This window comes from Podarcis pityusensis (assembly GCF_964106645.2).
Source record: "Podarcis pityusensis genome assembly, chromosome: 9".
Classification (NCBI taxonomy): domain Eukaryota; kingdom Metazoa; phylum Chordata; class Lepidosauria; order Squamata; family Lacertidae; genus Podarcis; species Podarcis pityusensis.
In genome coordinates, this window is record NC_138034.1 from 18,155,307 (window position 1) to 18,170,606 (window position 15,300).

At 39.7% G+C, this 15,300-nt stretch overlaps 1 protein-coding gene across 4 annotated transcripts in view; it reads left to right on the plus strand.

Annotated features, from left to right (window-relative positions):
• GABRA2 (gamma-aminobutyric acid type A receptor subunit alpha2) overlaps window positions 1–14,565 on the plus strand; it is a 74,790-nt gene extending 60,225 nt beyond the window's left edge. For 3 of the 4 annotated variants that reach the window (XM_081020111.1, XM_081020112.1, XM_081020110.1), the window contains 3 exons: window positions 453–605; window positions 6,606–6,808; window positions 11,286–14,565. In XM_081020111.1, the coding sequence (XP_080876237.1) occupies window positions 453–605; window positions 6,606–6,808; window positions 11,286–11,582 (653 nt within the window). In that variant the 3' untranslated portion in view covers window positions 11,583–14,565. The remainder of the gene's footprint in view (window positions 1–452; window positions 606–6,605; window positions 6,809–11,285) is intronic. The other variant, XM_081020113.1, reaches the window with a different exon arrangement.
• The last annotated feature ends 735 nt before the right edge of the window (window positions 14,566–15,300 follow it).

Consider the following 15,300-nt stretch of genomic DNA (forward strand, 5'->3'; position numbering starts at 1 on the left):
TCAAAATTAAACTATCAATCCAGCCAGATGGGCAGGGTATAAATAACTACTACTACTACTACTACTGCTGCTGCTGCTGCTACTACTACTACTATGGTCAATGACCAATATTCAATATGAAGCTTTGTCCAAAAATATAAAATAGTATCAAAACAAAGTAACTAACTATAACAATAATATTACTAGTAACTGTATCATACTATAAAACGCCAGGGATAGAAAGCAAAAGTATAAGTTTGCTGAAATTAGTTCTTAGTTGTGCTTGTGTGGGGTTCAATCTTTGTTTGGATTTACCGACATATAGCTTTTTTGAGAGGGGCGTGTGTGGAAATCTGCAGTATGTTTGCCTTGTTAAAGCAGATGTCTTCAGCTTGTCATGAAAAATGGTTTATTGTGGAGGCAATTCATAATTATTTCTAGCGCTCCTCCTAATTTGATCCATTCATTTCTAGGTGAATACAAAGTAATGACAGCTCATTTTCATTTGAAGAGGAAGATCGGTTATTTTGTGATTCAGACCTACCTCCCCTGCATCATGACAGTCATCCTGTCCCAGGTGTCATTCTGGCTGAACAGAGAATCTGTCCCGGCAAGGACGGTCTTTGGTGCGTATTGTGACGGACACCTGGATGTTGTGTTAGTTAGCATTGAAGGCAGCTCAGCATTTCAGGTGCCAGCTACAGCACATTTAGTTCATCTATCTTTTCATTCTTTTCTTTTAAGAATGCATTCTCTTTTGTGATTGAAGTTCATTATGCAGTGTGACAAACTGTGGCTATTTGTCACTAATACTACTTTCAGGTACAGGCCACAGAGCTCCAGGGAGTTGGAAGGGGATTAACATATGAAAGCAAAGCATGTAGAGTCAATATTCTACTGGCATTGGAATACGGGAGGAAAAAATGTGCCTGGTTTTAGGAAAGTTCTGATGGTAAATGTTTTCAAGTCCAGCTTTCTCTCTTGAATTCTGGTCTGCCATTTTTATGCCATGCAAGTAGAGACCACAGCCCATATCAGGAGTGCTCCCATGCCCAAAGGAAGCTCAGTTCTTCAATGCAATATGGAACTTGTCATACAGCTTTGAGATTGGGATGACTCCATGTCAGAGTCTGGGTACCAGCAAGGGACATTTCTCAATCATGTTCCTGTTGTAAAAGAGGAGAAAGGTCTGGTAGATGTTTGGGTTGCTACTATTATGTGTACAAATTTGTGACCTACCATCCCGTGTGCCCCTGCCTCCAGCCAAAGTCCCATTAGAACGATACTACATCATGACTTGCTTTTCCTCCAGGGGCATTAGTAGGGTGCAATGACAGCTGTCAACCAGCTGCCACCGAAAGGAGTTTCATCACTACTAATGAAGAGGAAAAGTTGAGGAAGCTGCTGCCAGTGGCAACCTCTTCTAAACTGAACCCATATCATTTTCCCCCACTCAGCCCAGTTTTAAGAACTCCTTTTTTGTGCCTTTCATTACATTTTTTTTGTCCCTTTGTTACGTTTTTTTCTTTCAACATAATATTTTCTATATATCTCAGCCTACACCACTCCCACTTTTGCAAACATCACACAGAGAGAGAGAGAGAGAGAGAGAGAGAGAGAGAGAGAGCGCCATTTCAGGGCTTATAGGGATTTTCAGAACCAGCAATCCAACCTTCCCATGGGATGGATGGAGGGGAGTACAGTTTCAGCGCAGTGAAAACCCCATGCAGAGACAAGTGGAGGCTGTACAGTGGTACCTTGGGTTTCATACGCTTCAGGTTACATACGCTTCAGGTTACACACTCCGCTAACCCAGTGCTTCAGGTTAAGAACTTTGCTTCAGGATAAGAACAGAAATCGTGCTCCGGCGGCACGGCAGCAGCAGGAGGCCCCATTAGCTAAAGTGGTTCTTCAGGTTAAGAACAGTTTCAGGTTAAGAACGGACCTCCGGAACGAATTAAGTACTTAACCCAAGGTACCACTGTATGTCCAATCTGCATTCTTTTTGCTTGCCTAAACATTCCTCAGCTGTTCTGACTTGAGAAGTAACCTCAATATCTTCCTTGCATGCCACTTGAGTGAGAGTTACAGTGGAGAAACATAAGTTGTGCCTCCTTTGTGTGTTTTCCTGGGGCAGGCAGGGGAAAACCCTGGTAGCTTCCCTATGCTAGCACTGGGTTAGGAATACATCCGAGCACAATTATCAAAAGAGCAGTTGCATGGCGACCATTCTCAAACCCAAGAGCAGATGTGCTTGCAGAATAGTGGGTGTGGCGATCACACAGGGTCCCCGGACGTTTGACGGTCTAATGACCCTGTGCCACCCACTGTAATTGCTTTCTTCACTGCCACCAACCCATTTCTCACGGGTACACACGGAGTCCAGACAGTTGTTAACATTAACAAATAATCAAGTTTATTTTTATAAGCATGAAAAAGCTTATGGTTTCAGTTAATTTTTCTTGGCAGTTTCTTAATCTTAGTTTCTTTACTGACCCAATGTTCCTAACAACTTCAAACTGATTATCCCAACTAACTATCTGACTCCACCTAACAATTCCTCTCACTCTCTCACAACACAACTCAACCAACCCACAGACTAATCCTCCCTCTTCCTTCTCCAACTCCCAACTCTCCACTGCCTTTCACACAACTCCAACTCTCTCTCTAACTCCTCCTATCAGTTTCCACTGGCCAATCACGTCACACTCATTTAACCCTTTCCTTATGACCCACCTAGGAGGCAAACACCACAGTGGGGTATGAGCCAAATGTGGAATATTACAACTGTGCTTTTCCATGAAAAGTTTCTTCTTCTGCATTATGCACATGAGTGAGCTTGCTTTTTATATTGGAACACGCTCTGAAGCAGCCTAAAAAGAAACTATTTTTAAAAACTGAGATGTTGAGTATTTCTTGTCTGAGATCTCCTCTCTATTTCACTTTGCTCACATAATGTACTTATAAGCAGTAGGTTGCATTTAAGGACTTGGGATAATGAGGCAGTTTTAATAATCACGCTCTCCAGTTCCTTTCATTTATGACATCTGTTTAATGTGGTTGACCTAAAGTGTCCATGGTGAATTACGACCAAATGATTTGTTGTCTTTGCCTTGCTTCAAATTAGCCTGTGTAAAAAGTTGCAGTGCTGCTAATTGGATAAATCTTGACTATGTTCTTCATAGAAGATGCATTTGAAAAGCATTTGATTGTGCCTTCAGGGACTAGGCATAAAGCTGGCACAAAATTGTTTGGTTCAAGATTCCAATCTGTTTTTATTTCTTAAGGTATCTGTGCCATTTGTGTTTTTTCAGCAATGCAAGTCAATGACTCTGCGCTGCTAATTAAATGCCAACTATTTTTTTAAAAAAGAAAACTTGCAAAATACAGACACATTAAATACACTGGATATTAAAAAAGCATATAAAGGATATCTAAGTCAAAACCTTCACCACCTTTGTTGGTACGCAAAGTAGTTTTTCAGGTATAGGATCTAAAGTCCTGGGCTACATGTGCTGAATATTGACTTGTATAAAGAGCAGGTACAATTTACCCCATGACATGCCGGAGGCACCTTTTCATAATCTGTTTTAGGTTCAACAATAGTTTCCTTTCCAAATTGGTATTTGGGAAGCACAAGTCCAAATTTACCTTTTGTGCATAGAATAGTTTGCATGCCATTGGTCAATCCTGACCAAAATGTTCTTTCAAAGAGTAGGCTTTGACTTAAAGGTAAAGGGAACCCTGACCATTAGGTCCAATCATGGCCGACTCGGGTTGCGGCCCTCATCTCGCTTTATTGGCCGAGGGAGCCGGCGTACAGCTTCCGGGTCATGTGGCCAGCATGACAAAGCCGCTTCTGGCGAACCAGAGCAGCGCACAGAAACGCTGTTTACCTTCCTGCCGGGGCAGTACCTATTTATCTACTTGCACTGGCGTGCTTTCGAACTGCTAGGTTGGCAGGAGCAGGGATTGAGCAATGGGAGCTGACCCCGTTGTGGGGATTCGAACCGCCAACCTTCTGATCGGCAAGTCCTAGGCTCTGTGGTTTAACCCACAGTGCCACCCGCGTCCCTAGGCTTTGACTTAGTTCACAAATATTTCAATTTTAGAGGTCAAGTGCATGAACAGGAATTTATAACCTGATTGCACAATTTTGTTAGCATTGAGAAATCTATTAAAAAATATGAGGACCAAATAGTGGCTACTGCTGCTGCTGCTTCTTTTTCTTTGCCCTTCAGTTGAAAACTAGAGTTGTTAGAAATGTTAACAGGATCCCCAAGTTGCTTAGAAATAATACTCAGATAGATATGGAGACATGCTATAAAATTCACTGAATTAATCCGTGTGTGTGTGTGTGTGTTTGTAGTGGTATACATATATTTTGTGGTAAGAGTTTTTTTCTAAAAGATTGCCATCTCTGTGATACAATAGAGATTTTTTTTGTTTTTGTACTAATTATGCCTGCTTCCTCAGCATTGCTAATTTTCGTACAAAGGCAGGTCAGCCACAGGCAAATCATCTTTGCATAGTTCTCTGTCCTGGGGGAGGACAGATAATGTGGAGAGTTTCTTATTCTAATTAAACTTAATCAAAGTATGTTATATTTGAATGAAAAAAATCACAGCTAAAAATGGAAAGAGTAATAAATATTGGACTTCTGCTGTTTTCAGATTACTATCTTTGTCATTTGGAGGAGACTAGACTCTTGGCATCAAGTAATTTATTTAATGATGCTTTCAAACCCTGCCAGAAAACTACCTCATAAGTTTCAGTTTATGGACAAACTACGCATAACAGATGCAGACTCATTTGTTGAAGCTTGAGTCTTCCTCCCCAAATACATGTAAAGCAATTACAAATTTTAGACAAAAGGTATGGGGTTGGCTTACAACAGAAAGATCCCAAGAACAAATATGAATTAGAAGTGTGTGTGTGTGTGTGTGTGTGTGTGTGTGTATATATGAGAGATGGGGGGGATGCCACCTCAATTTACAAATAGCAGATATCTGCAACCTAACAAATAAATCTGCGTGTTCTTCTCTTGAGCTTTCATTACACTAGTGGGGAAGCTCTGGCCCTAATAAGGCATGGCAGGCCTCTCCATTCGGCCTGCAAGGCCTTTGGGGCTAGCCACCTGCCCATCACCTGATGTCATATGGCAGGCATCCCAAAACCTGACCCTCCAGCTGTTTTGGGACTACTACTCCCATCATCCCTAGCTAACAGGACCATTGGTCAGGGATGATGGGAATTGTAGTTCCAAAACAGCTGGAGGGCCAAGTTTGGGGATGCCTGTTATATGATGTCAAACATGGGATTGGTAAAGCTGCAGTTTCAAAGGTTTGGGAATGCACTCTAAACCTTAGAATCTGCTGCTAATAGCACCACAATAGACCCATGGCTGCCAAGGAAATATTGGGAATGTGTGACTGTTTATTTGCACCTATGCATTTAATTCAATATTGTTTGAATTTGGTGTTTTGCCCTGTTGCACCTTTTTCAACATGGAAAGGCACCGGATTCATAGAGCACTGAATTCAAGCCACTGTGTATTGGCAGTTCAAATAATGTATTGGATATGGTCAGAGGGGTAACTCCTGATATCTCAAACAACCCCTGAAAAATAGTAAATAATTGACTTGTGCTCACCCCACTGCCGCTCCCCACCCCACCTGTTTGTAGTTCTTGTGAAACATGTCAAGCAGAAACCTACTCATCTACCTTTTCATTTTGCCAGATATATGTGAAGCTCATTCATTTTCCTGCATGAGAGAAACAGAAGTTTCCACTTTGCATGTTATACAAAGGGAAGACAGTGTGAATTTCATATTATCTGTTGGTGCTAGTTTGTTACATTATTGCTACCCTAAAAGGCAATGGGTGGTATCCAACTAAACAAGGGTGCTTAGCAGTGCAGTGGAATTTCCTTGTCCTCTCTTCTACCCACACTGCACTGCAGATCCTGTAAATCTCTTCTGGTGGATTCCCCAATCCTCTGGGGCAGATTTACTCAGTGTGTAGAAAGAGAAAAGGGGTTCCACTGTACAGCCAAAAGTCCTTGTATAAGTGGAACTATTTAGTTTGCTATCACCCAATGTATCTGCACAAAGATACAGTGGTACCTCGGGTTACACATGCTTCAGGTTACATACACTTCAGGTTACAGACTCTGCTAACCCAGAAATAGTACCTCGGGTTAAGAACTTTGCTTCAGAATGAGAACAGAAATCATGCTCCGGCGGCGCAGCAGCAGAAGGCCCCATTAGCTAAAGTGGTGCTTCAGGTTAAGAACAGTTTCAGGTTAAGAACGGACCTCCAGAACGAATTAAGTACTTAACCCGAGGTACCACTGTAGTATCAAGTTTTGTGCATATAATCTTGCATACTTTCTTAGTCACAATGTGCATTTTAACTGTGACTTCTGTAGAGCTTTATCTCTCTCCACTGAATTCTGGATCAAGCCCCCATAGTGTCGTTATCAGCTGCAATCAGCAGCTTTACACTAATCATTTGTAATCACTAGTTTTTGCTCCTGATGAGAAATATTCTTTTTTAAAAAACAAAAAAAAAAACATTCTGAATTACCCTGACCAACACTTTATTTTCCTCCATTTTCTCTCCAGGAGTCACAACTGTGCTAACAATGACAACGTTAAGCATCAGTGCTCGAAATTCACTGCCCAAAGTAGCCTATGCCACAGCTATGGACTGGTTTATTGCTGTTTGTTATGCATTTGTATTCTCTGCCTTGATAGAATTTGCCACTGTAAATTACTTCACAAAAAGAGGATGGGCGTGGGATGGGAAAAGCGTAGTCAACGATAAGGTGAGTGATAAAGAAACGTGCTTAAAGTTCCTTCCAATTCTAAGAAATCAATTTAGTAGCATCTACAGCTGATAGCTTTCTATTACTGAAAAATAATTGAAGTCTTAAAACCAATATAAAGGCAGAGCAGATTGACGCAGGAGAGGAAAGGAAAAGATGCTGACAGTTTGAGCACACACTTCAGCAGAAATTAAATTGTACATATGGAGTCTCCTCCATCTGCTTCATCTTAGAGAAACAAATATTGTCCCAAGGCTGCCTACAAATTAAACAATAGCCCATTTATGCCTGTTAAATATCCAAAATAATCTTAGGCAGCATTTAATTATCTTCGTCAGTTTGTTGCGCGAAAATGAATGAGGCCAAAGCTACTTTCCTATGACGAACCTTAATCAGGATTTTTTTTTAAAATAATATTTATTGAGAATTTAAAATTACAAAGAAAGAAAGGAAGAAACAAGAGAAAAAGAAAAAGAAAGAAAAAGGTAGACAGAAATAGCAATTGAACAATACAAGTCAATAAAAACCAAAATCAAAGAAAAGAAACCACACAATACATCAAAATCAAAAAACAAAAATAAACAAAAAATTAAAAAACAAATCCAATATTCCCAAATCCTTATCTTTCATTAACTTGTTTCATCGACCTCCTCGCACCTCCCTTTTTTGTATTGTAGTTATTAATTATCTCAGCAAATCCTTTCCATCTTTCACAATATTCTGTCATTAAATTACCTTAATCTATTTTAACCTTATCTTACCATAAAAAACCCTAAAGCTTAAAACTTAAGTCTTATTTATACCTAATTCTTTTAAGCATAACATATTCTTACATAATTCTTTTTAACATTTCTACTAAAGCCAAATAATTTCATTCCAACATTTTTCTAATACTCATTAATTTTACAGTGATTTTCTAAATGAATTTTTAAAACTTTCTTCCAATCTTCATCCATCGTCTCTTCTTCCTGGTCTCAGGTTTTGTCAGTCCTTTCTATCCCATCCATCTAGTCCATCAACCTGGTGACCTTCTATCCGAGGCTCTTAAGTCTTTTCCATGTCCCTTCCGCAGGTCTTCTTCATGTTTATACCTGTACTTTACTTTATCTTCTGCTGATCTTATTCTTAATTTCCTTCCTTTCTCTCGGGGAGACTCCAACTTGACAATATCTTTGTCCCTTCTCGACAAGTCAGCCCATTCTCCATAGTCGACACTGAAATCCATATGATATTTAAAGGCATGTTTCAAAGTCCCTCCAAAGTTAAGGGCCCCCATAACTCCAAACTCCCCCTGGCCCAAAGCCAAATTCGAAAGGTCGAAACATCCCTGCATAGGGGGATCTATCCAGCTTCCCATCTCCAATCCAAACAGAACTCCATCTCTCCAAATCTGACTTTCTCCAGGTTCATTCGTCAAATCCAACAACTTATGTTCCTGCAGGGCCTCAGCTCTCTCCATTTCTGCTACTTGAGGTTCAGCAACAACCTCCTCCTTTATCTTCTTCACCACTTGATCTGTCAAAGCACATTGCTGGATTAATTCCTGAATGGGTTCTATATAGGTATTCACTGTTTGTCCAAAATTTCCGACTGCAACAGTCATCAAATCCATCTTCTCATGTAGCTGTTCCAGTAAAGCGCTTGTCTTGCAAAGAGCAAGCACTAAAGCTTCTTCTGGGCACATTCTTGTTCAAGGTCAAAGTCTGGTCCCACGATCTTTAATCTCTACAGCTGCAAAGCTCCCCAGAGTGACTCCAATAACAGTTTCACAAGCTCCCTCTAGGGGAAACAATTTTTATTTGTATCCGTCTTTTTAAAAGCAGATCTAGCAACAAAGTTCCTTTCCTTTTTCGGATATTTTGTTCCTTTTAAATGCAAAAGGGAACATTGGAATCAATATGTTCCTCTTTTTTAACTATCTGTCAAAACGTTTTGTCCAGAGTCAATGAACTTCCCCAAAGCATCTGTCCTGACACCCCGCTCCCAGGTTCAAGACAGTGGAAATTTCTCTTTCTTTACTCTCTCTTCTGCAGGTTTAAACAGTCTAAAAAGATTCCCCCCTCTTCTCCTGCTTCCAAGGGGGGGGGGGGTTAGTAATTTTAACTGATGGAAATTTAATCCTTTACAAACAACTTTCCAGACTCTAGCTTGCAATGTCTTTGCTTCAATCTATTTACAAAAGCGGAAGGCGGACTTCCTGTTTAGACCTTCCCGCTTCGGTGCCAAATTAAGAAATTTCATAGTCCAGACTAAGACTTCCGGGTTAGCGCCTCTGGCAATGGCGGATTTCCTCTGATCGGGAGGAATCCGCTTCGTGAGAATTAGGGTCTGGACCGCCGCGGCGAGGCGGAGACCCACTAAAAACCATAGGCGGGAGAAGCCTGTGGACGTGGGATTCGGCTGGCACCTTTCGCGCCTCCCCTACTCGCGGGGAAACCCGGTCTCGGGGATCCGGAGCGACGTGGGGTGAATGGCGCAGTGCTTCAAATCGACTGCTCTTTTCACGGAGTGAAGCCTCATTGCTGTTGCCGGAGAGCGCTGACTTTTTCCTGTGGACAATTGGATTTTAAACAACTGCCCGTGAGTAGAACGGAAAATTGGACTATGAAATTTCTTAATTTCGAACCTTAATCAGGATTAATGAAACCCCACACTTCATATTTCAGTCCCACATTTATGCTGTTGTGTGAGAAACCTGGCACTTGCTGTTTTAGCTTAAACACTTCTCTGGTGTGTTTGGTTCTTTTTTATAAAAATAAATAAAAATGAATGTTATTTCTGAAAACTGCACCAAGAGAGATTTTTTTTGCCCTGAAAAGCTGCATAAAAATATCAAAATAATTAGTTCACATTGGAGCTAGTTTCAAACCAGTTAGTGGTAGAAAGTCAGCAATTTTACTCTTATTTTACTCCATTTTAATCTGCAAAGCTGCATTAAACCCTACTTAAGAGACCTGCTCCAGCTCCCCATTTGGAACTTTTCACTTCACCACAGAAAATAGGGATCTTCTTCATGGGGGCTATTTTTCCCTGTGCGACACAAATAAATAATGTATTTATTATAGTTGTTTACCATACTTCTCCCAGAAGCTAGGGCAATGTAATGTGAATATTCTGTGGGGCAGAGATAGGGGCCTATAGTCATCCTTTTCTTCAACTCTCAGAGCTGAAGGCAGGACTTTGCCCAAGATGTTCTAATCACCACACCAACCAGGTAAAGGGTGTGTGTGTTTTTGTTTTTGTTGTTGTTGTTTTGCCAACTTGTTGCTCAACCTGCTAGTTTGCTACATACATGTCTCATGTGAAAGTAGAACTTGCGTGAAGATTAAATTTGCAGGCTTAAGGAATTGTACTGAACATCAGAGAAGTTCTAAGGTTAGGAACATCACAAAGGTCTTTTGGATGTGTCCCATAATACCCATGGATCACAACAGATGGAAATTGGAAATCTTCATTGGATATTTTGGAAGATGTATTAGCATTTAAAGCAGCAACTCAACTGTTGGAGACAAGAGATGTTTTTTATTGGGGATGGTTCCTCCCCCCAGCCCTACATAGCCTTATGTTTGAGCATAAGCACTAGCTCACTAAAATCTTTTGGGCGGGAGGAGATTCTGAAGTTTCCAAAGGAACACTGGAACATTTTGAGAACATATGTTATTGACTGTGCAGTCAGATTCCTTGCAACATCTGTCTCCCTCCTAAGCCTATTAGGATTTTGCATCACTTATACAAGGCATCATTTTCTATTCTGCCTGTATTTGTCAGTGGCAACTTGCCGATTTTATCAATTGATTCTGTAGATGTGTAATATTTGTGTGTTGGGGAGAAAGATTGGAAAAATTACCAAGAGGCTTGCTGAATCTAGGCACACATTGCAGCCGATGTGGGAATTACACATGCTCCACATTATTAGAGCAAACACCTGAGATTAGAGTTGCTATGTATCAACAAGACCTGAAGGTATGCTAAGGTAATCTAAGAAGGCAGGTGAAATTTGAATGTTTCCCCACTCAGCTATACATTTGCACAGAGGAAAGAGAGAGCCTCGTCAAAATGATTCCAGTTTCCGCAAAACCTGCTTTCATGTATGCATTGGGCGAGATTTTCAGAGGAAAACAACTACCAGGAAAACAACTACCAGACTTTTAGAAGACATCCCTGTTTAGGGAAGCTTTTAATGTTTAATAGATTATTGTATTTTAATATTCTGTGGCTGGGGAAACCCAGCCAGATGGGCGGGATATAAATAATAAATTATTATTATTATTATTATTATTATTATTATTATTATTATTATTTGTGCCTGTGCAATGCTGCAGTGTATACATGCCCCTGAAAAGGAGCTTACAGTATTTCATACACCCAGGGGGAGGGGGAGGACTCAAGCAAGGGTAAGTAAAACTACTAGCCACCATTGTGACATAATGCAAGCACCATGATTGGGTAATCAAATGCCATTTTTGTTCCCCCACAGAAAAAAGAAAAGGCATCGGTTATTAAGAAAAACAACGCCTATGCAGTGGCAGTTGCCAATTATGCACCAAATATCACGAAGGACTCTGTTCTCCCGACAATCTCCAAGAGCGCTACCACAACAGAACCCAACAAAGCCAAGCCAGAAGCCAAGCCACAGGAAGCAAAGAAAACCTTCAACAGTGTTAGTAAAATCGACAGGATGTCGAGAATAGTTTTTCCAGTCTTATTTGGTACTTTCAACCTGGTGTACTGGGCAACATATCTAAACAGGGAACCTGTCTTACATGGGTTTTAGGAGCAAACCTTAACTTTATGCTGAGGGCGTATAACATCATTATAATCAGATTGTTTTCCTATGTACAGTACGACTAATAACTGCTAACCCGTGAACCGAGATGTACAGAATGTATATAGGTATCATGTCCATTTATCTCCAAAGGAGGTGCACAGAGTTTATTCATGGGATCTGTAAACAGATGGCACCCATGGCAAATATAGCCCGCTCTCCTATCCGTGTGAGTTCTCCTAAACTGGTATTCAAATAATGCTGAATTATATCCATACAACCGCATATGGTCCTACATAACTATTTAGTAACACTATTTTTTTAATTTAAAGTTTAAGATATTTTTCTATAAAATGACTGATTCTACTTTAATGCAAAGAAACTATCATTTAAAAGAGAAGGGTTTTTTTATAAGAAGTAACCTTAATTTCTTACGGTAGCAGTGCCCATGTAAATATTACAGGTGTGTGGTGAGCTCAAGTATTCTCTTATTCGCAACCATTATGAATGCAAGATATATGTAAAGGCTATTGGAATGTCAGGGTTAAGCACCTCTTTACTTTTGAGTCAAGCGCTGAAGTTGCTGATTAACAGTTAGATCTGTGGTACGGTCAGCACTCTGCCCCTGAAGCAAAAGGATTGGGTGCTTGGGCAGGTCTCACAAGAAAAGAAAAGTTTCCAGCCTAGCCCCAAAGCTGGATTCATATCAATCATTGTAGCAAAAGTGTTTTTTCTTTCTTTCTGTCCAGTGCTAAAGTGTTTTATAAAAGCAGTTGTGCAATGTGGGGGGAGGGATATCGGGGGCAAGGGAATTGATGCTGAGCCAACCTCTCCGTGCCACACTGTGGTAGAAGTTGACAACATACTTTTTAAAAAATAAAAAAGTGATGATACACCAAAGTAAACAACACAAACCTGCTTGCTCCTAGTGAAAAACATTGGCCAATATTCATTCAGTCCTTAATAGTTCTTCTAGCTGTTAACAGCTCCCTGATTTGGGCCCAGGAGGGGTGGGTCATATGGCTCTTTTTCAATATGAAAAAAAAGAATCATATGAAAAAAACATGATTAGGGGCAGTGTTAATTAATAACAGTGACTTCATACATTATTTTCTTGGCTCATCACAGATGTTTTCTATGGTGAGCTTTACAGGCACTTCCTTACATAGCATTGCATGGGCTGTTTTGGCTCTGATATATTCAGGTAGATATAGAAAGAAAGGGATGCTTGTCTGGCAAGTGGTACAGAACAATCAAAGTAGGGTATTTCTTTTTTGCTGCAGTTGCACTTACTCCCAGAACTTACTCCCAAATAAACATTCAGGGTCAGGGGTGTAAATAGTGCACAGTAAGGTGAGATCAGGTATTAGAGTTGTTGTTTTGTAATTCGTTGATATGCAGAAGGAGAGCTAGTCTCCTAAATAAATGGTAAACTCTGGATCTTTCAGATGAGCAGTCCTAGGGCTGGTTCACATGTTACTACACTTGGTTGCTGTGCAGTTGACTACTTGCAGCTGAATGTACAAATGGAATCCATTGATTCAAAGCTTGCCCACCTACATGCAGAAGCTGTCTTCTGCTCATGGAGGGGCTGTTTGGCACTGTGCTCCGGAGCGTCGTATGAGAAAAGCAAAACTGGACCCAAATACGTTCTTCCATTTGTGCAAGCTCTTGTAGTAGCAGAAACTTGAAAGCTGCTATAAAACCTACCTGTTGATGGCACTAGGAAAATAACTGTGCAAACATTTGCAGGTTAACACAAGTGAGAGCTTATCTACATTTACCTTTCCTCCACTGCTGTTTGTTGCACTCAGCTTTAAAGAGCGGATTTATGCTCCGGGGCGGTGGAAAAGAGCTCTCAGACATGAAACTTTAAAGCATGGAACTGTCCCTGGAAAGGGCAGGGCAAAAGTTGTGTGGATAAGCCCCGGCTGTTTTAATTCTGCTTGTGGGTCTTTGGATTCGATCTGTTTGTTTGAGGCGATAGTGAGAAATGTTATAGCTGTGTTTTATATCGGCAGTGCCCGTGCATTCGCAAAGGCAAGTCATTCATCCAGATGTGCTCCTGCAAAAAATTCCAGGGACCCAATACAGATGGGAACATGTTTTTGCAAATAGTTCAATTTGCTCTTTGAAATCTCACAAAGAGCAACATTCTGGATTCTTAGCTGTAGGTTTACAAGGTTACCTAGTAACATATTGCACATAGTAGCCATTCACGAGACAATTTTAAGTATTAATCCCGTCTTGTGAATTGAAACTTTTATAAATTAAAGAGAAGAAGAAAAAGCCAAATGTCCAGAAAAAAAGCTTTCAGATACTCTTCAGGGTTTAAGCATATTGGTAATATAAAACTTCTGTGTACAACTTTTCTGAAGTACAGTTTCCATGAAATCTGCCTTAAAAGGTTAACTTCGTGTATCCATAGCAGCCACTGGAAACCGTTCTTTGGGATTTCGTTTTCATGAGGGGGTCCTCATGATTAAAGATTATTGCTGCTTTTGTAAATTGCAAGCTTACACTTTGCTGGCATAAATTTACAATGACTTTATATATTAGAAATAATTTTGCTAAGAGGAGGTCTTTTTTTTTTAAGAAAAGAAAATCCAGTGCATCATCAATACTTAAATGCAAACGGAAACAAAACTGGAGCCTCTGTTTGCAAATTTTGTATAATATTTAATATTGATCCATTAACTATTTCTCATGAAACCTTTGCAAATATTCCTTATACCCCCCCAAAAGGCCCTGTAAATCATACTACCATAAATAATTGTGTACTGTATTTAGATTTTAATAATACATTTGGCCAGTCAAAGGTATTTTGATTCACGTACATATTAGCAGTTATTAGTTGACCTTAAAAAAAGATCCACCTTTCTGATGGTGTCTTTATAGTAGAAGCATATGTAGTCGTATAGTGTCATTTATTGCAGTTTTGTACAGTACTTGAGTATAGTGCATAACTAGATATTGCAAAGTTTAACAACACTGTTTAAATATTTCTAAAACAATTTTAAATTACCTTAAGAGGTGGAAACACACATGCACAAAATCAAACGATATTTCCATTTGCTGTTTTATTTTCTGTATTGTTTCATTTTCCTTTAACGTGGTTATGGTCTTTACTCTGCATGAGAAATATTGATGGCAAGGTCACAAATGCATTTTATTGGTTAGAACATTGAGGTAAAATAGATCTTCTGAGATTAATAGTTCCATCCTTTACATGTAAACTCAGAAGTAACCCCACTGAGTTCAGCAGGACTTACTCCAAAGGTGACCATGTGTAGGGTTGCAGCCAAAATCAGGTAAGATACTTAACACAATGAGAATAGGTTGAAAGGATAGAACATTACCTTCCCCATAATGTATACATTTGATCCCCTCTAATCAATTCATCCTCTTCAGTAACAGTTGTTGGGGAAAATGAGCACTTTATTTGAAACATTAAAATAGAAAAAAAATCCTTATTTTCATACCTATTTATATATAACGTAGATCTGTGTAGTACAGAAATGTGTGATAAAGTTGTGCAAGGTTTGAAGGCAAGCAATAAAAAAAAGTTATTCATGGTACAGTTATACATATCTTTAAAAAATGTTTTATTTGTAAAATATAAATATACCCTTTGATGCTACATTTTCCAGGTACAAATAAATATATAAATATGTACATATGTAAAGCACTTGTAAATACTAGTAATATAGACAATTTTATTCAATTT